General features: G+C 43.0%; 1 protein-coding gene across 2 annotated transcripts in view; it reads left to right on the top strand.

Moving 5' to 3' along the window:
• Positions 1–21,635, top strand: part of LOC118367015 (1-acyl-sn-glycerol-3-phosphate acyltransferase gamma-like) — a 30,425-nt gene that overhangs the window by 5,593 nt on the left and 3,197 nt on the right. Inside the window, exons 1-9 of one of the 2 annotated variants that reach the window (XM_052493748.1) lie at positions 5,828–6,182; positions 14,947–15,006; positions 15,291–15,516; positions 15,712–15,881; positions 16,619–16,780; positions 19,683–19,836; positions 19,948–20,050; positions 21,034–21,109; positions 21,300–21,498. In XM_052493748.1, the coding sequence (XP_052349708.1) occupies positions 15,339–15,516; positions 15,712–15,881; positions 16,619–16,780; positions 19,683–19,836; positions 19,948–20,050; positions 21,034–21,109; positions 21,300–21,498 (1,042 nt within the window). In that variant the 5' untranslated portion in view covers positions 5,828–6,182; positions 14,947–15,006; positions 15,291–15,338. Of the gene's footprint in view, positions 1–5,827; positions 6,183–14,946; positions 15,007–15,290; positions 15,517–15,711; positions 15,882–16,618; positions 16,781–19,682; positions 19,837–19,947; positions 20,051–21,033; positions 21,110–21,299; positions 21,499–21,635 lie in introns of those variants that run through there. The other variant, XM_035749941.2, reaches the window with a different exon arrangement.

Genomic DNA, 21,635 nt, shown 5'->3' with positions numbered 1-21,635 from the left:
CAAGTTGGCTACTGTGGCTATTTGATCATAATGTAAACCTACCAGAGTGGCCTACCATTAAGAACAATGGAGAAAATCCATACCATAACATTTTACCTTAGAAATAGCTGTTCTATCATTCAGCCTACAGTAGCAGCCAATGTGTGGCTTTCAATGCAGGCCTACATTCCATGAGACAAAAACATGCAGGGCTTGACATTAACCTGTTATCCACTTGCCCTTCAGACTAGGTGACTGAAAATGTTGTTTGATGCAAGAAACCACTTTAAAAAATAAAATGCATTATTATTCCCGTACCATTATTATAGAGAATCAGACAAATTATGCTACCCTCTGCCTATTGGCTACTTAGCTTATTCAAGCCTTACTCAAAATACAATACTGCCCCTTTAATTTAAAAAATGAAAGCTTTTTACATGACTCGCTTTTCAGATGTCTAGAAATGTACATGTTTTGTGCTCCTGTAGGAAGCAATCGCTCCCCTATTTTTGACTACAAATTATTTAACTGGGATAATGACTCACAAACTAGCAAGGGATATGAACATTGTGCACACGTGGCCACATGCAGCTCTCGCTTTGATCACAAAACAAACACATCTACTCACGACCACTCATGCTGTAAACACAGTCCAGTTCAAAGTGAATAGCACAGATCCATATATGGCAAAGGTCTATTTGCATATAGGCCTACTACAGCTCTGACTGTTTGTCACACAGGTCTGTGTAGAATACGGGCTGAGTCGTGCATGTCAATGCAATAGAAGCCAACTTCAATGCGTTCTGCCTATTGCTTAGTTTTGTTTCAGTATGTTACATTGAAAGTGGCTAATATTGTGTTGATTCGATAGGAATTACCACAGTAAAGGGAAACATTGGTAGTGTTAACAGGGAAAAGTCTAGAACAGTGGACACCAACCCTTTCTGAGTCAAGATCACAGAGTCAAAATGCAAACCGAGCTCTACCACTCAGATTTTTTTTTATCACGACTTAAAAAATGTAAACCTCTGCAACATTAACCAATTCAAAATGGTACTGTAGCAATAAGATTTGTGCAGTAAACTATAGGCCCAATACATTACCACCGCCCGACAGGATACTCTCGATTGTGCATTGAAGACAAGCCAAATTTCTCCAGCCTCCTGAGGTTGAAGAGGCGCTGTTGTGCCTTCACCGTGCTGTCTGTGTGGTTGGACCATTTCAGTTTGTCCGTGATGTGTACGCCGAGGAACTTAACTTTCCACCTTCTCCACTACTGTCCCGTCGATGTGCATAGGGGGCTGCTCCCTCTGCTGTTTCCTGAAGTCCACGATTATCTCCTTTTATTTTGTTGACGTTGAGTGTGAGGTTATTTCTAACACCACACTCCGAAGGCCCTCACCTCTTCCCTGTAGGCCGCCTTGTCGTTGTTGGTAATCAAGCCTACCACTGTAGTGTCGTCTGCAAACTTAATGATTGAGTTGGAGGCGTGCGTGAACAGGGAGTACAGGAGAGGGCTGAGAATGCACCCTTGTGGGGCCCCAGTGTTGAGGATCAACGGGGTGGAGATGTTGTTTTCTACCCTCACCACCTGGGGGCGGCCTGTCAGAAAGTCTAGGACCCAGTTGCACATGGCGGGCCAGCAGCCTTGCGGGGGTTAACACGTTTAAATGTTCTACTCACATTGGCCGAGGTGAAGGAGAGCCCGCAGGTTTCGGTAGCGGGCCGTGTCAGTGGCACTATTCTCCTCAAAGCGAGCAAAGAAGTTGTTTAGTTTGTCTGGGAGCAAGACGTCTGTGTATGCGACAGGGCTGGTTTTCTTTTTGTAATCCATGATTGTCTGTAGACCCTGCCACTTACGTCTTGTGTCTGAGCCTTTGAATTCCGACTACTTTGTCTCTATACTGACGCTTAGCTTGTTTGATTGCCTTGCGGAGGGAATAGCTACACTGTTTGTATTCGGTCATGTTTCCGGTCACTTTGCCATGATTAAAAGCAGTGGGTCGCGCTTTCAGTTTAGCACGAATGCTGCCATCAATCCATGATTTCTGATTGGGGAAGGTTTTAATAGTAATATATAAATAATAATATATGCCATTTAGCAGACGCTTTTATCCAAAGCGACTTACAGTCATGTGTGCATACATTCTACTTATGGGTGGTCCCGGGGATCGAACCCACTACCCTGGCGTTACAAGCGCCATGCTCTACCAACTGAGCTACAGAAGGACCACAATAATAGTCACCATGAGTACAACATCACCTATGCACTTGCTAATAAACTCGCTCACTGAATCGGTGTATACATCAATGTTGTTGTCTGAGGCTATTCGGGAACATATCCCAGTCCACACACGGTTGTGATTATAATCAAAGAGAATTATCTTGGTAGATAATGCAGTCGGCATTTGATTGTAAGGAATTCTAGGTCAGGTGAACAAAAGTACTTGACTTCCTATATGTTGTTATGATCACACCACGACTCGTTAATCATAAGGCATACGCCCCCCCCGCCCTTCTTCTTACCAGAGAGATGTTTGTTTCTGTTGGCGTGATGCGTGAAGAAACTGGGTGGCTGTACCGACCCTGATAATGTATAAAGAGTGAGCCATGTTTCCGTGTAACATTCTCTGTTTCAATCTCTGATGTCTCTCTGGAAGGCAATCCTTGCTCGAATTTCGGCTACCTTGTTGTCAAGAGACTGTACATCGGCGAGTAGTATACTCTGGAGCGGGGGGCGATGTGCACGTCTACGGAGCCTGACCAGAAGACTGCGCCGTCTGCCCCTTCTGTGGTGCCATTGTTTTGGGTCGCCTACTGGGACCCGATCCATTGTCCTGGGTGGTGGTCCAAACAGAGGATCCACTTCGGGAAAGTCGTATTCCTGGTCGTAATGTTAGCTAGTTGACATTGCTCTTATATCCAATAGTTCTTCCCGGCTGTATGTAATAAGACTTAAGATTTCCTGTGGTAACAGTGTAAGAAATGGCACATAAAAAAAAAGAAATACTGCATAGTTTCCTAAAAACGCAAAGCGCGGCGACCATCTCTGTCGGCGCCATATCACACATCCCCGTTCCCTAACGGCTGCCATCCCCGTTCCCTAACGGCTGCCATCCCCGTTCCCTAACGGCTGCCATCCCCGTTCCCTAACGGCTGCCATCCCCGTTCCCTAACGGCTGCCATCCCCGTTCTGCTGATTGCAGGAAGAAGTACCTCTTGGATCCTCATGTCTTATCAGTCATCTCTCCTTTACAGCTCAGAATCTATGGCTACACTGAACTTTTATAGCCACTTTGTTTGACTTTTTACTTGCCCGAAATCGCAAGTCACTTGTCCAAAAATAAAAATGGTTAACACCATGAGCCAAAAGGAGACTGAAAATTGTGTTGTATGATGCAAGGGACCACTTTACAAAATAATACCAGTGATAATAATGAATGTTCACAATGGAAGGCTGCTGGTCTCTGATCCCATTTAATTACAGTATATCACCTGCCGTTGTGGCTTTGAGCAAGGCATTTAACCCCCCACAAAGTAAAATACTGCACTGTTAGGCAAATGTATAAAACATGTGGTTCATCAACTCACCACCTGGAGAGCTACTGAGTGTGCAGGCTTTTGACCCAACCGTGTCAAACACCAGTCAGTAGTTGAATGTATTACAATGTGGTGTGTTTGAGCACCTAGTAGCTCTCCTGGGCTGTCCTGGAGGATGGTCAGCCACCCTGCAACATTACAATTACACCCAGTAGCTCTCCTGGGCTGTCCTGGAGGATGGTCGGCCACCCTGCAACATTACAATTACAACCAACAACTTTTTGTAAAATAATTCCATTCAATGAGCCTGGTATCAAATTGCTAAGTTTGGTGAGGTACCTAAGATGTTTATCTATATGTAAGGGTAAAATGTTCAGGGGAGATCTTGAAAGCATAGGAGTTAGCTAACCTTGCTTTGATCTTAACTGCATGATTGAAAGACCCTTTGATCCAATTCCGATCGGAGCAGCCTAATTGTTTGATATTGTGATTTTTTGTTGTTGCGTGATTTAAAAAAAATATATACATTTTTTACTTGTCTATTCGGAAAATTGAAATCTATAATCTGCTTGTCCAACATTTTTTTTAAAACTTGCCCTGGGTAAGCGGACCACCATTATTGTCGAGCACTGCTGGTGTACTGTATGTCCAACTCAAGGGCTCATGTTAGCTTCCTCGGCGGCCAGTTTTGCCCTCTCTTCTTGGTCGGGCTATTTGTGAGGAGAATGAGCCGCCTTTACATTTTAACCTGTTACTCCTACCCCCTACTTTTTCGAACATTCTGTTAAAAATCGCGCAACATTTCAGCGCCCTGCTACTCAGGCCAGGAATATAGTATATGCATATGATTAGTATGTGTGGATAGAAAACACTCAGACGTTTATAAAACTGGTTAAATCACGGCTGTGACTATAACAGAACGTGCGTTTCATCGAAAAGTGCAGTAAAATCTGATCACTGAAAATGGAAAAATATATCCATCCGCCACTTCAACCCATTGTTATAGGCGAACAACATTAAATGGGGCTGAGGTTGCAGTACCTACAGCTTCCACACAATGTCAACAGTCTTGTCATTTGCCTAGTCTTTGTTTCTTGGTCAAACGAACAAAAGACAGGCTTTTTCTTCAGGTCTCCGACCGGATATTTTGGTTGAGATTTACCCGGACATTATTTCCAGACGTACCCCTATAGAATACACTTCGTCTCGTGATTAATTTGATCGCTTATTAACGTTTACTAATACCTAAAGTTGCATTACAAAAGTATTTTGAAGTGTTTTGTGAAAGTTTATCGTCAACTTTTTTAATAAAAAAAAATGACGTTACGTTATAAGACGCTATTTTTTTCCGTTTATCACACAGTCTTCATAGATCGATATCTAGGCTATATATGGACCGATTTAATCGGAAAAAAAGACCCAATAGTGATTATGGGACATCTAGGAGTGCCAACAAAGAAGATGGTCAAAGGTAATGAATGTTTTATATTTTATTTGTGCGGTTTGTGTAGCACCGACTATGCTAATTATTTTGTTTACGTCCCCTGCGGGTCTTTTGGGGTGTTGCATGCTATCAGATAATAGCTTCTCATGCTTTCGCCGTAAAGCATTTTAAAAATCTGACTTGTTGCCTGGATTCACAACGAGTGTAGCTTTAATTCAATACCCTGCATGTCTATTTTAATGAACGTTTGAGTTTTAACTAGTACTATTAGCATTTAGCGTAGCGCATTTGCATTTCCAGATGTCTAGATGGGACGCCTGCGTGTCAGGTAGGAGCAAGAGGTTAATGTTGTGGCTGAAATAGCTGCCATCTGGACAAGTGTTTATTTAGCCCACCATGTCTTCAAAGAACAAAACAAAACAAACCGCAACAAGAAACCAAGAAGACACTTGCTGCAAATGGGTTAAGGAGCTAGCTGTTAACCTAGCTCTGAGGTCATTTCTCCAGCCATTTCTTGAGTGGCACTGGTTGGTAGCCAACGGCAGAGTAAAGCCAGAACCAACAACTTGTAGTCAAACCGTTCTGCCATGCGAACTCCACCCCTTTCCAAGAGAATGCAGCCCCTTCCAGTTTGATGGAAATTTGAAGTGACTTATCCAGGGTGCCTGTAGCTCCCTAATCAGTGCTAATCTGATCCACCGAGGATTAGAGATGAGTAAGGCATGTAAGATACTGCTTACATGTATGCCTGTCATCTAGAAGCGAGACGCTGGCCATTCTTGCCTACCTAGCTCTCATTAGCTTCATCCAGTGAGTCTGAATTGAAGTGGACTGGTAGCTGGAAGTGCACTGTTCCTCTGGGTCATCTTTGTTGGAATTCAGTTATTTTGGCCCATTGTAGAGGGCAGTGTCGTCTCTTGCGCTGGGTGGGCAGTTTTCCGTGGGATCTCCCCCCTCCTACCTACACCTCATCCAGTGGGATCTGGTTGAGTTACAACTTTCATCATATTCTCCTTAGTTCCTTCTGAGGGATTACCATGGCTGTGCAGCAGAATAGGCCGTGAGTGACAATCCGCTGTCTTCCCGACCGATTAAACTTTTTCATTTTATTTTGGTGGGATACACAAAAGGTCAATATGCTGAATCAGAGTGCGGTGATGATCTTCACCGGGATCTGTGGGGCGTTGGTGGTCCTGGCTATGGGCTACTACGTCTACTGGTAAGTCATACTGGGAAGGAGAGGGGTGGACCAATCACTAACCAGGGCCGTTCAGATGGCCTCCAGTAGATATCTGGACCAGTTCTGTGACTTCAATGGGTGCCTGGCATTTTGCTTGGGGAGCTTCAAGAGTAGTCAGCTCATATCCCATCTTTAATCCCCTCGTTGGTATGTTCTACATGTTTGTTATGACCCAGGCAGTTGTATCAAATGGACTTTGAGAATCTTGTCCCTTTTTGGCCAGATGTGGGCTAATGGTTTTCTCAAATCCTAATTTGACCTTTCCTGGTGTTTGTAGAATAGATGGCTCCTATGGCCATACATAACCATATCCCCCAGTGAACCTGCAACCAGGTGATTGAGGAGAGGCAGCTGTTCCTTTCCTAAGCAGCTTTAACCCAGTGTCTGTACTCTGTAATCCTCTCCCAGGAATGTGTGATGCCACAGGTGGGCCTGGCTTTCTTTCTCAGGCTCCTGGGGCTAGGCTGGAGCTCTGCTTACGCTGCCTGTTTACTTGAGTTGGGTCCCCCAGGTCTTGCTTCCCATGGAGAAGCAACTACTATATGATTCTTTGAGGGCTAGTCTGAGGTAATGCTCACCAACCTTGGTCTTGGAGGTGATTCTGGTTGAAAGGGATGGAGCGGGAGAGAGTAAAACGCTGGGCAGAGTGGGGTTCGCCTGGTTTACCCCTCTTGTCAAAGCAGCTACTGCCTTCACACAATGAGGGCAACAGCTGACCGCTGGTGACCATAGCAACAAAGCAGACAAACATTTTTGACTTCTGAAAAGTGAATTGCTGTAATACCGTAAGCATGCATAAAAAATGATTTACTGGCAACCACAATTATTAACCCAAAAATAGATTAGAATACAATGATTGTTTTTGGATGTAATTCTGTTCCCCACCTAGCTCCATTGGAAATGAATGGGACACTCCTGCTTGTCTGGAAAGCCTTTAAAGGGGCAATCTGCAGTTGCTACATCCATTTCTGGACTTGTAGAATTTATATGTACCCATTTGATTCTTGAAGAATTTATCTTCTAAATGCCTCATGAGCTTAGTTCAAACGTCGTACACTATCAGAACCAAAAATATGATTGTTTTACTTCAATGTTTGTAACCACTGTAAATTGTAACCACTGTAATGGATGGTCAGTCCTTACACCCAGAGATCTTTCTATGAATTTGGGTGGTTACATTTCTCCAGCCCCATCCCTCCGCTTTTTACTGAAACTGGGGCATGTTTTGTTATTGTTTCAACTAAGGTTTGTCGCTTTTTAAGATGGCTAGAAAAGTAAGAGAGGAACTGGATGCGGAAGGAGCACCTATAATACCCATTACCTAGTGTGTTACATCTGGGTCTGTTACCATGGCTACTCTGAACATATGTTTCTTTGAGGATGTTAAAGCGGAGAATTCTTTTAGGACTCCCAGTTGATCCAATTGTTTATAAAACAATTACAAATATTTCTGCCCCCGCTTCTGCTACTGTAAGTGCACAGATGCACACCGAAAGCATTTTCTTCCAATATTTATTGCAGTGAGCTGGAAAATAAATTGATCCCGTGGTCACATCTGAACAGGCTGTGCATGTGGGAGAGAAAGTGTGTACGTGCTCTTTACTTTACCTCAGTTGGAAAGGTTTTTTTTTTGGCTCCTGTTTGAAGCTTTGACTACAAAGGTACACTGCAATCTGTCATTCTGATAGTCAGGTTAATGGTCTACATGTAGGGGATTACTCTGAATAATCTATAATGCAGAATGCCTTTCCATTTTTAACTGATTATGACATGGGAATATTCCCCCAATGGTGTATAACCCTGATTGGTAGCCCTCTCCTCTGTGTTCTCAGATGCACTCAAGGCACTACTTGAGCAATGGGTGGGAGAATTATTGGGCAACCTTCCAGTGCAGTTTGGCAACGTGGTACCAGACATGTCTCTACTCCCAACATACTGCTTTCTCGTCCCTGGGTTTGATTGCCTGTTTGTCTCCCAGGTTGTGCAACACATTGGAATGCATTTTGCCAATACGAAATATACTAGGACTAGGCCAGCCCCACACACATACAATCCAAACGTTTTGACCCCTCTGGTCTAGACACTTCTTGTAGGTCTGAGAGAACTGGATAAGGGGTATGTAGGCGTAACCAATAGGCTAGCTTAATTTGGACATTTAAAAAATAAAAAGTTTAACTGATGGCCAATTTGGGTGCAATTCTCTTCATATAATATTAATTAAATATAATACCCAACATCTGATTTGGACCAAACAACTTCTTAACAAAGTAGTGGTGTGTTCGAAATAGAGGTCGACCGATTTATGATTTTTCAACGCCGGTACCGATTATTGGAGGACCAAAAAGAGCTGTTTTTTAAAAAATTCTTCTTCTTTCTTTGTAATAATGACAATTACAACAATACTGAATGAACACTTATTTTAACGTAATATAATACATCAATAAAATCAATTTAGCCTCAAATAAATGAAACATGTTCAATTTGGTTTAATTAATGCAAAAACAAAGTGTTGGAGAAGAAAGTATAAGTGCAATATGTGCCATGTAAGAAAGCTAACGTTTAAGTTCCTTGCTCAGAACATGAGAACATATGAAAGCTGGTGGTTCCTTTTTAACATGAGTCTTCAATATTCCCAGGTAAGAAGTTTTAGGTTGTAGTTATTATAGGACTATTTCTCTCTATATGATTTGTATTTCATATACCTTTGACTATTGGATGTTCTTATAGGCACTTTAGTATTGCCAGTGTAACAGTATAGCTTCCATCCCTCTCCTCACCCCTACCTGGGCTCGAACGAGGAACACATCGACAACAGCCACCCTCGAAGCAGCGTTACCCATGCAGAGCAAGGGGAACAAGTACTCCAATTCTCAGAGCGAATGATGTTTGAAACGCTATTAGCGCGCACCCCGCTAACTAGCTAGCCATTTCACATCAGCTACACCAGCCTAATCTCGGGAGTTGATAGGCTTGAATTCATAAACGGCTCAATGCTTGAAGCACAGCGTAGAGCTGTTGGCAAACGCACAAAAGTGCTGATTGAATGAATGCTAACAAGCCTGTTGGTGCCTACCATCGCTCAGTCAGACTGCTCTATCAAATCATAGACTTAATTATAACATAATAACACACAGAAATACGAGCCTTAGGTCATTAATATCGTAGAATCCGGAAACTATCATCTCGAAAACAAAACGTTTATTCTTTCAGTGAAATACAGAACTGTTCCGTATTTTATCTAACGGGTGGCATCCATAAGTCTAAATATTCCTGTTACATTGCACAACCTTCAATGTTATGTCATGATTTTGTAAAATTCTGGCAAATTAGTTCACAACGAGTCAGGCTGCCCAAACTGTTGCATATACCCCGACTCTTCGTTCATTGAATGCAAGAGAAGTGACACAATTTCACCTGGTTAATATTGTCTGCTAACCTGGATTTCTTTTAGCTAAATATGCAGGTTTAAAAATATATACTTCTGTGTGTTGATTTTAAGTAGGGCATTGATGTTTATGGTTAGGTACACGTTGGAGCAACGACAGTCCTTTTTCTCGAATGCGCACCACATCGATTAAATGCAACGCAGGACATGCTAGATAAACTAGTAATATCATCAACCATGTGTAGTTATAACTAGTTATTATTATTGATTGTTTGTTTTTCCATAAGGTAAGTTTAATGCTAGCTAGCAACTTACCTTGGCTTATTACTGCATTCGCGTAACAGGCAGGCTCCTCGTGAGGAAGGTGGTTAGAGAGTTGGACTAGTTAACCGTAAGGTTGCAAGATTGAATCCCCAAGCTGACAAGGTAAAAATCTGTCGTTTTGCCCTTGAACAAGGCAGTTAACCCACCGTTCCTAGGCCGTCATTGAAAATAAGAATGTGTTCTTTACTGACTTGCCTAGTTAAAGGTGTAAAAAAATATATATTTAAAAAAAAATGTATCTGCAAAATCATCGTCCAAAAATACTGATTTCCGATTGTTATGAAAACTTGAAATCGTCCCTAATTAATCGGTCAACCTCTAGTTCGAAACTACCTAAAGTAAGACCGACTCGAGACTGGAGCAAATCGAATCCAAGTCTAGACCAAGATCAGAGGGAGGACAAGGGGTCCGAGACAGTCGAGACCGAGACCAGAACAGTGAGAGCCCACTTCAAGACCATGATTGTAATTTAGTCAAATCACCACCATAATAAGAGTTGAAAATGTCCAGTACTTCTGTGTTCATGTTTCAGAACAACATATGGATTCTGATGGTCAAAATGTAGGCTGTCTGGAGCCACACTACAAATGATTACTAACCCAAATACAGTGGGCAACAATGAGGGCCTTCTACGCCTTGAGAGAAGGGCTAAGGATTTATAAAATAATAATGATCATTCTAATTATATTATTTTCAATGATCTGATTTAATCTATTCAGTTCATTGGAAAGGGTTAACGCTGAAGAAAAAAAGATCCAATCAGAAAAAAATGTGGGTGGTCTCTGGGGGGAGAAATCTAGCTAGCTAAGTCAGACATTGGCTAGGCCATCAGAAGCTAGTATTCAGAACTGTATTAGGGCAAAACTATTGAGTGACAGCGGAATCAATCACATTTTCACTTGTAATGGATGGATCCTTTTTTACAAATGCTAACAGGTCACTGCAATAGCGAGCAGTAGTTTTCCCACGGTCTAGCTAGCTATCTTTTGTTGTAGGCTAGTTTTGCAGCGGCTGCAGCAGGTGTAATCGAAGAGAATGCTGTTGCTAATTTGTTAGCTTCTCCCCTTTCAATAACTTTCAACAAGAATACGTTTTTGCTGTGGTGGGCTAAATCAGGGTCCCACAGTGATTCTTGGTAGTCTTAAACAAATCTACTTTGAAACAAAAGTATACACCTCACATACATGGTTATTTAAAAAAAGACGCCTGTACCGTGTCAGACAGAGTTGAAATGTATTACATTTTTGTTTTTTCAATCCAATATTACACTTTATATACATCACAGAAGACTGAAATATAAAAAATAAAAATAAACTGTTTGACATAGAAAAACGGAATGTTCGTAGTAATTGTTTTCAAATTATGAAAAATATTAATAACATTCTTCCCATGAGTCCAAGAGGGTGCTTTGGGTCATTGACTGCAGGAAATGGTTGTTTCAAATGATCTGTTGATTGGAACTGTATTCTTCTGTAATATTAATGTGTTCTTTTTTTCGTTTTTTTCTCAATCTGATTGGGTGGGTCTGCCACGGCCTGGCTCCCCAGGGGGTGGGCTTGTGTCCACCCAGGCCCACTCATGCATACGCCCCGGATGCAAACGGTGCAAGATGACTGTATTGAGCTTCATAAATAGCCTACTAACTAAGACTTTCGGAGTAAACTTTTTCAAAACCTGGTTAGAATACCCATTGTTGCCTTAGTTACCGTTTACTGGTAGATCACATAAATTGAAATGTCTTTCCTTCCGGCTGCCAATGACATTAATCTGTGAGCTGCTCCATGCCTTAAACCAGCTGAGAGCTGCGCGCTCTTGCTGCCTGCAGATGGTATTCCGCTGAAACTAGGCTGTGTGGGGCATGCATGTGAATATATTTGACGTGCTTTGTGATTTATGTAGGCTACTTTGATACACATCGGTGGGGATTAAGAAGTGAGTATATGCAATGCTCCACACTGAGCCTATGTCCAATAGGTTTGCCACTGCGCAAACATGTCTATAATAGTTATCACATTTTATTGGTCACATGCAGATGTTTTTGCAAGCTGGAAGCAGAGCTGCCGTATCGGTCAACACCATATTGTAATAAGGTAGTAATGTGTGTATATTTGGCCTTGTCGAAGTGGTTTTGTGCGTTTTACTGAATGGAGGCTGATAATCTTGAGGTTTTTTTTTTTAATCCGCTGGTCTCTGCTGGTTTCTGGAAGAAATTAAGTCCTCAATGTCCGAGACAAGACGGACTACAAATGTATCTGACACGAGACACTGAAAATGTGGTCCTGAGACCGGTCTGGAATATTACAACACAGTCACAAAGACTAAGACGTGAGGAATCCAAATAAATGGTCAAAAGACACCAATGGAGAAATTAGACATTGAAGTCACTTGCATTTTCGCACATAAATTAGCTTGAAAGTCCCAGGTTTTGCTCACTAGATGCCGCTGTTCTTGCTGCCGCTGTTCCTGGCAAATGATCTATGGCCTGTTGTGTTTATTAAATGAACCCTTTGCAACTGGGTAGAAAGCCAATAGCTTTTGCTCATGGTGAAAATAATATTTTATGGATCCTTAACATTTCAGCCAGTCCTCCATGAAGGCAATTCAAAACCACACAGGCTCCTTCTATTAGAAAAGTTTACAGCTCGGCAGGGTGTGTAATTTATATCCAAAAAACAATCACTATTTCTATTGGCCCCTCAGTTAATCTTCTGCACATTTTGCCATGAGGCATATAGAAAATGTAGCTGTTTTTAAAATAAGTTTGCTGAAATTCTACGCTTTTTGCCTTGGTGCAGAGAATTGTATTTTATTTTTTGCTAATTTCATGCAATTTAAAAACAAATTGCCATGGGGTGGAGGAAAATGTTTGCAGTTTTTTATATGATAACTGATGATCAATGGGCCCCACCCCAGTCGGTAATTCGACCATGCTTATTACAAGTTTAGACAGCTGGTCGCTAGACTAATTTACCATTAAAACATTTTTTACTGACATGGTCTTGAGTGACTGATACACAAAGTGCAATTTCTAAATTTGGTTGTGTATTATATTATTCTAACTCTCAAAAGTATCTATTTTTTTTGTGTGAAATTGATCCGTGGAAAAGGGGGGCCACCAGTTGCCCAACCATGGTTTAAACAAAGAGCAGCCACTTCTGGAAAGAGCACACACACTACTAATATGACACTGCCATTTTACTGTACATTTTACTGTATCTATGCCTATCACCATGATTTAAGCTAAGCCAATTGTGAGGAGCAAATTCTCCTCCGGTCCTTTTAAATCAGAGAATAGAATAAGCCTTGAGCTTTCATGGGTGTTTGATCTTGTTTATAGGCTACAGTCTGGATTAAAATATCCCCATCACCTGCTGTGTAGTGGACAAAAATCAAAATGGAGCTGGCTTAACACCCATTCAGTGATGTTCAATACAGCACACAAACTTGACTTCTCAGAACTGTGCAAGACGAGATACTAAGAATGTTTTGCACTTAGGAAGGTCGTGTTTGAAATGTAGTCTACACTGCTGCCTTTCTGCCAAACGATTCTACACACATACATACACATTGCACACATCATTGCACTTGCACACAATCTCTCTCTCTGTCTTCCTCCCTCTCTGGAACGCTGGTCATTTGCCCCGAACAATGGAGACATGGTTGGCCTGTTCTGAGAGCGAACAAAACGCATCTTATTCCTCTCACAAATACACACTTTGCAACCCATTGCCTCCTTTTCGAGAGATGCCATTGAGCAGATGCTTTTATCCAAAATCAATTTAGTCATGCGTGCATCTTAATTATTATTAACAACTTTGGCGATGTCATTTACAAAATAGCCTCCAACATTCTACTCAGCAAATTGGATGCAGTCTATCACAGTGCCATCTGTTTTGTCACCAAAGCCCCATATACTACCCACCACTGCGACCTGTATGCTCTCGTTGACTGGCCCTCGCTACATATTCGTCCCAAATCCACTGGCTCCAGGTCATCTATAAGTCTTTGCTAGGTAAAGCCCCGCCTTATCTCAGCTCACTGGTCACCATAGCAACACCCACCCGTAGCACGTGCTCCAGCAGGTATATTTCACTGTTCACCCTCAAAGCCAACTCCTCCTTTAGCCAACTTTCCTTCCAGTTCTCTGCTGCCAATGACTGGAACGAATTGCAAAAACCACTGAAGCTGGAGACTGATCTCCCTCACTAACTTTAAGCGTCAGCTGTCAGAGCAGCTTACCGATCACTGCACCTGTACACAGCCCATCTGTAAATAGCCCACCCAACTACCTCATCCTCATATTATTATAATTTTTTGATCTTTTGCACCCCAGTATCTCTACCTGCACATTCTACCATTCCAGTGTTTAATTACTATATTGTAATTACTTCGCCACTGTGGCCTATTTATTGCCTTACCTCATTTGCACATGCTGTATATAGACTTTTTATACTGTATTATTGATTGTATGTTTGTTTATTCCATGTGTAACTCTGTATGTGTCGAACTGCTTTGCTTTATCTTGGCCAGGTCACAGTTGCAAATGAGAACTTGTTCTCAGCTAGCCGACCTGGTTAAATAAAGGTGAAATTAAATAAATACATTTAAAAATGCTCCTGCATGGAGGTCACAGTGGACTGGAGGGCTGTCTTGTGACTCACTGGTCTGTGTGAGTGAAAATGCATCACAGAGACCCACTTATAGTCCCTGTGCTCTGACACACCTTCTGTAACAACACATGTAAGCCTCCTCGTCTGTCACGCTCATTCGGTCTGTGACTTTATTCATTATTTTCTGTGACAGGCACTCGCGCACACACAGTAATACAGAATCTAGATAAAGGCTAGAGCCCCCCTCTGTCTGCTAGCTTAGAGTTTAGTAGGTTCTGGTTGTTAATGAGGTAGACCAGATTCTACTCTACCACTTCTTCTTGACTGTACACTTTTTGTGCAACCATACACTATGGTTTACAGTAGGCTTTTCTGTTTTCTGCCTGTGTTGACCTGTCTCTCTCTCGGTCTGTCTCTTTCCCAGGTCCGTAATACTGAGTGAAGGGCCGTGCAGGAGGGGCTTATAGAGAGGGAGTCCACCGTGGTGAGAATGAAACATTGATGTCTTCTCGGCTCGCTCAACCGCACACGTCGTTTGAAATGTATTGATTTGATCTTCTCTGAGCAAACGCATCTAATGTAACAACATGTTCATTGTTTCTCCTTTTACTCTTCCTCCTCTCCCCTTTTTTACTGCTCTGTCCTTTTAAATCTCCCTCTTCTCTTCCTCTCTCCACCACCCCTCTTGTTATCTTACCTACTTTCACCTTCCTGCCTCGCTTCCCCCTCTTCCTCCTGCACCCTCCCACTCTCTCCCTTTTCCCACAGGTCCTTAGTAGTGTGCAGAGGAGAGGAGGCTCCTCAGTAGCAGCAGCCATGGGTCTGTTAGCCTATCTGAAGACCCAGTTTGTTCTGCAGCTCCTCCTGGGCTTTGTGTTCGTGGTGAGCGGCCTCATCATCAACTTCATCCAGCTCCTCACCTGTGTCCTGTGGCCCTTCAACAAGCAGCTCTACCGCAGGATCAACACCAGGCTCTCCTACTCCCTCTGGAGCCGTGAGTCCCCCACGCTAGAATTGTGTGTGTGTGTGTGTGTGTGTGTGTGTGTGTGTGTGAGATCCTGTGTGCATTATAAGACCTTGTGTCACACCTCAAAAGGGGATCTTGTGAAATAATGAATCTGGCGCTTCGATATTGATCATTTTGACTCCGTGGACAGTAGTTTCATTTCTAAATGTGGACTTGTTGCAGAGCTGGTGATGCTGCTAGAGTGGTGGTCGGGCACCGAATGCACCCTTTATACAGACCAGGCCACGGTGGAAAAGTTTGGCACGGAGCACGTCATCATCATCCTCAACCACAACTACGAGATTGACTTCCTCTGCGGCTGGACGATGTGTGAGCGATACGGAGTCCTAGGGGTCAGTATATAGCTTTAAGCACCAACTGTCAGAGCAGCTCACAGATTACTGCACCTGTACATAGCCCACCTATAATTTAGCCCAAACAACTACCTCTTTCCCAACTGTATTTAATTTATTTATTTATTTTGCTCCTTTGCACCCCATTATTTTTATTTGTACTTTGCACATTCTTCCATTGCAAAACTACCATTCCAGTGTTTTACTTGCTATATTGTATTTACTTTGCCACCATGGCCTTTTTTGCCTTTACCTCCCTTCTCACCTCATTGCTCACATTGTATATAGACTTGTTTATACTGTATTATTGACTGTATGTTTGTTTTACTCCATGTGTAACTCTGTGTCGTTGTATCTGTCGAACTGCTTTGCTTTATCTTGGCCAGGTCGCAATTGTAAATGAGAACTTGTTCTCAACTTGCCTACCTGGTTAAAATAAAGGTAAAATAAATAAATAAATAAAAATATCTTCCGTCTCAACTATCTACTATTCATCAGTCACTAAATGGGGGTCATCTCAATAGTCCAAACTCATCGGCCTCCCTACTTTGCCGCCTTTCTATTATCAGCCCCGATCTGAAAGAATCAGACATGTGAAACCAAATGACGCCTTCCCATATTACACTCAACTGTTGTGCATTTTCAGATTCCGTAGCGATAAAGAGAAGTAGATGAGGTTGATCCTAGAGATGCACTTCAGGACTCTTACCGTTCCCACTCTTTCTTTTCCTGCCCAGAGTTCCAAGGTGCTGGCCAAACATGAGCTGCTGAAAGTGCCTCTGATTGGATGGACCTGGTACTTCCTGGAAATTGTGTTCTGTAAGAGGAAGTGGGAGGAGGACAGAGACACTGTGTTCAGAGGTCTGGACAGACTCAAAGACTACCCGGAGTTTATGTGGGTGAGTGTCTCCTTTGGTTAACCCTTTACACTCATGGGAATTGGCCTATATGGCGAGGGCTAAATTAAAATGTGTCTTACAGAAGACCTATGAAAAGCATATACATAAGAATAGTAGCAATTGAAACAGTTTGTAGATTATGGGGAATTATTACACCTGAAGTTGAGGGGACAACATTTCACCTGACACGAGACTGAATCTGAACATTATGCTTGATTTTATGTGCATTTTACATATACTGTACTTTTCAACCGCATTTGTTGATAACAGAATCTGACGATTCTTTGGATACATTCAGTAGCATGAGAAAATGTGGGGTTGTTGCAACAAGAGTTTGAGTGAGAGGACTAACTGGTGTCTCAAAGTGGCAACAGACCTTTCCAAAGTGTGCCGTTTCTAAGTAATTGCCACGCTCACAGAAGGGTCTTAAACTATAGGGTGCTTTTTTGTCGAGCTCTCCTAGCTGTGCCGTTGAGGAAATAGCGCAAGCACACTAGTAGTTGTTTTGTTTGGAACACAGCCCTGCATCCCCGCCGTCACACAATTACTGTTCTTTACGCAATCCAAAAGCAGCCCATTTTTAAATCGCTATCTGGGTCAGGTGGACATACTTTGAAAGCTTGTTCTCTTGCCAACAAAAGGATCATCATTCTGGTGCGCATAGAAATGAATCACGAGTAGGGTTGTTGCAGTGACCATATTACCGCCACACCAGTCATCATGAGTCATGATCGCAGTCAAATTCCACGTGACCGTTGAATCACGGTCATCTCATTTAGTGCACTGTGTATGTGCGTTGGAACTAGAACCCTACTCGCTAACGGCCATCAGGTCGCTAATGGTCTGGTTCTCAGGGCTCTATTGTCCCTCTAACCACTCTGACAGCAATGCAAATGCAATAGAAAATCACATCAAACACTTGTCAGTATCGTGCTTTTGAAAAGTTCAAGACTGAGTGGAAAACATGGTGGTTGTGGATGTTGTTTCAAAGCCAAACACAAGGAAATGGACAGTGCTTTGAAAATATGGATAGGCCTTAATAAAGTCTGAGCCTAAGCCCCCACCCCCGTGCAGAGACGGGGGCTGTCAACAGTTTCAATGAAATATATGTTTTGTTGAGTATTCTTTTTGTATTTTTTGATGTTACCGAACAGATTCCAATTGGTTTCCAAAGTTAAGGCTGCATGCTTCTCAATGGTTGATGCATGGAGTGAAATAAGGGTTCTGATCAGCCCAGATACTTCTATATGTAGTCCCTTATGAAAGAGTTTTGATGGTTGCCACTAAAAAGAGGATGATCCCAGCTGCGACTTTATTTCTCAGCTGCTAGTATTAAGCACCTGCTCCACTATAAAACTGGAATAGCCTACCCTGCATGATTATGAAAAACCAAACTGGAAAGCGGCCTCCATTCGCTATTCGAGTGCACACGTATGATGTTATTATTATAATTATATTATATTATTATTACAACTATATTTGTCTTACTATGAAATCATATAAAATAATGGCACGTGACTTATAAGCTAAATGAACTGGAGATGCTAAACATGTTTATGTTTAATTAACGGTCAATTACTGTGAGAACGGCAGTCATTTGCTTGACAATAACGGGCTAAATGTGGTGACCGCCACAGGCCCTAGTCATGAGTGCTTTCAGGTGCGTGTTCCGGACTACCCAGGTTATGACGCCGTGTGTCATCTTGGAACTCTGAATCAAACATGGTGACCATAAACGTTGACACGGTGTATGACATGGAAATGTGAAGTGCACATTTGGGCTGTTTTACTTGCCTCTGTGACATCGAAGCGGTATTTTATTATAATCCTCAACATCTCATCTTTCAAAATACATCGAGTCCTCTTAATTTACAGCTTCCCTCAGTCAGACGACAATTTTTTTTTGCCCAATTTAGCGGGAGGGATGGGGGCAACTTCTTGTCACGTGTGTTGCTCAAGTTCAGAACGTCTTGTCAGTCAAAAACCGTACAGCGCTGTAAAGCGGAGAGCCTGAACTGTACAGCCACCGTTCCAATTTGAGTTCTTATCAGTGCCCAAATTTGCACATTTCCACCCGAATACGGGTACGAGTGTAAAGGACTAAGGCCTACATTTTTCTATCCTGGGCCACATGACTACATTTCTTGTCATTCTGTTGGCAGCGCACATTAGGCCCAGACAGCTCGTACAGTGAATCTACACACAGGACTGGTCCTTGAGCTCCCAGCTTCAGTCTGCTGTAACTCATTGGTCTAGGTCCAGGAGTTTGGTCTTGTCTGGAGTAGGTCTGGTTAGTGTTATTCATCAAGCTGAAATGCCACAGGGCAATCTAGGTCATTGGGATTCTGGTCTGGCTCCTAATAGCCCTCCCTAACGATCTTTAGACATGTTGTTGCTCAGGCTGCAAGTTTCCACTTCCACCTCTCGTTACGGTTACCGGGAACGACAGAGATTTGGCTAATCAGGTCGTCTGATCTGATTTATGCGATTCCTAGGTGTTGCTTGACTGACCAACTCTCCTCGGGGACAGGAGGACAACAAGATGTGCAGTGTTTTCTTTTAAACAGTCTTCTGTCTGTCTGAGGATGTATATTTTGTTGACGCTGCACCCACTCTAAATGGAAGTCCTTGAGGTATGATGAGAACTTTATTTCGAGTAACGTTTCCTGGAGGTGCACTTGATCTGTAACACAAGCTGGCCCTGCTGGGGAGTCTTAAGAGGATAGGGGAACGGAGGTCACCTCAGCTGATGTGTGCCTGTCTGAACCAGTATCTTGTGTATTTCTAAACTCGCTGTTTTTTTTTCTCTTTGCGTGTGTTTCTCTAAGCTCAACGTTTTGCGCGCGTCTGTGAATCCCTTGTGAGTGCATGTTTGTTGACGCTCCTTTCCCTGTCTCCGAAGTTCCTGCTGTACTGCGAAGGCACTCGCTTCACAGAGAAGAAACACCAGATCAGTATGGAAGTGGCAGAGAGTAAAGGCCTGCCCAAGCTCAAATACCACCTGCTGCCCAGGACCAAAGGCTTCACCACAACACTGAAATGCCTCAAGGGCACAGGTGGGGCATGCATGCACGTGTCGCGCGCGCACACACACACATACCCACGCAGTTCAAAATAAGGTCTCGTATTTATTATAGGTTTTCTCTTCTGTCTTTCATTGTTTTTAGTGTCTGCCGTGTATGATGTCACACTGAATTTCAAAGACCACCAAGTCCCCACTCTGTTGGGCATAATCAACGGCAAGAAATACATGGCAGATATGAGAATCAGGTGGGTACTAATCAATATGTGTGACCCTGTGGTTATTACTTGAGCCGTTTCAAGCGAAAAGCCATGACGTTCTGTTAGCCTCTTGGCTTTCTTCCAAGCACATCGCTATTTCTTTTAATAGTAAGCGGGACAGTGGACTTCTCAGAACCAGAATCTTACCTAACACTCCTTTGTGTTGCTGGGGTAGTCCTGTCCTACCCAACCCGCAGAGGTAAAGGGAGAAAGGCATCAACAGAGATCACGGTTTGCCCTGCGGTGAAAAACAGGACTCGGCGGCCTTGTGTCCTTGAGCCCATAAGTCAATCACGAGTTACAGTACCAGCCTTCAGTAAAAAAAAAAAAAAAACTAACTCTTAGGGAGAGGTGAGTAAAACTATAAGATTACAGGGAGCCATTTGTCAATTACGACATGGGCTGTTTCTTTTCAAATCATAATGACCATTTGAATGAGAACATTGAGAGACCTTCAAAGCCTTTCCTTTAAATTAGATTACACGGAGAGGCATATCAAAACAGCTCCACTGCGTGAATGGGCCCCCTGTGAGTCTAAACGGGGAGAGTAGCCTGGTGTGGCAAAAACAGGTGCTTGTGGCAAATGATACATAATGCTACACATTCCAAAGCTGTTTTACGGCCCTGTTTTACTGTAGATGAACACTGTCTTGAGGTGCCCCATCTGGACTTTGGGTGAGTTTGCCCCCTGGTGGTTAGATGCTGCAATACCAGACTCATTCTCTACTCCATGGCTTCCCAAACGTGGACTTGAGTGAACGTTTTGGTGTCTGCCCTAGCACTACACAGCTGACTCAAATAATCAACGCTTGATGGTGAGTCAGCTGGTTTGTGAAAAACCAAAACGTGCACCCGGGGGGGCTGGACCGAGTTTGGGGAAACCCTGCTCTACTGCACTCCATAGCAGGCTCCCCCTGCTATCTCCTGATATTGTGTTGACTGCTTGTCTCCCCTGCTCCTTCTCCCTACAGACGGTTCCCTGTAGATGAGATCCCAGAAGATGAGAAGGAGTGTGCCAACTGGCTTCATAAGCTTTACCAGGAGAAGGTAGGGCTCTTCAGTGCTTGAGTTGTAACTGTATATGGTTAAATGCAGTTTTGTTCCCTGTACAAGTCTCACACACAGATAAACTCCCATGTGAGATGAGTTACTGACACATACCTTATTTTGAAGTAACAACAAAATATGTTACCCAGGTTTGGTAGTACCTTGACATTCATTCTGTGTCCCTCTCCAGGATGCTCTGCAAGAACACTATCATAAAGAGGGCACTTTCCCAGGTCCTACCATCACCCCTCCTCGCCGGTTGTGGACGCTACTTAACTTCTTGTTCTGGGCGACCCTGCTGCTCTCGCCCCTCATAAACTTCGCCTGCGGTGTGGTGGTCAGTGGCTCCCCCCTCCTCATCCTCGGCTTCAGCCTCTTCCTTATAATTGGTGAGTAGAGGGTACATAATGCCTCCTCGTTACTCTTTTACCTTAGGCTGGGGCTGGGACGTCGATCCAATAACCATGAGGTTTATAGCTAACTCTTAACACATGGGAATGTGACTGAGATGTTGACTAATGTGCGT

The sequence above is a fragment of the Oncorhynchus keta genome, chromosome 34, assembly GCF_023373465.1.
Source record: "Oncorhynchus keta strain PuntledgeMale-10-30-2019 chromosome 34, Oket_V2, whole genome shotgun sequence".
NCBI lineage: Eukaryota > Metazoa > Chordata > Actinopteri > Salmoniformes > Salmonidae > Oncorhynchus > Oncorhynchus keta.
The sequence above is the reverse complement of the archived record's forward strand: the minus strand, read 5'-3'. Positions and strand labels throughout refer to the sequence as shown.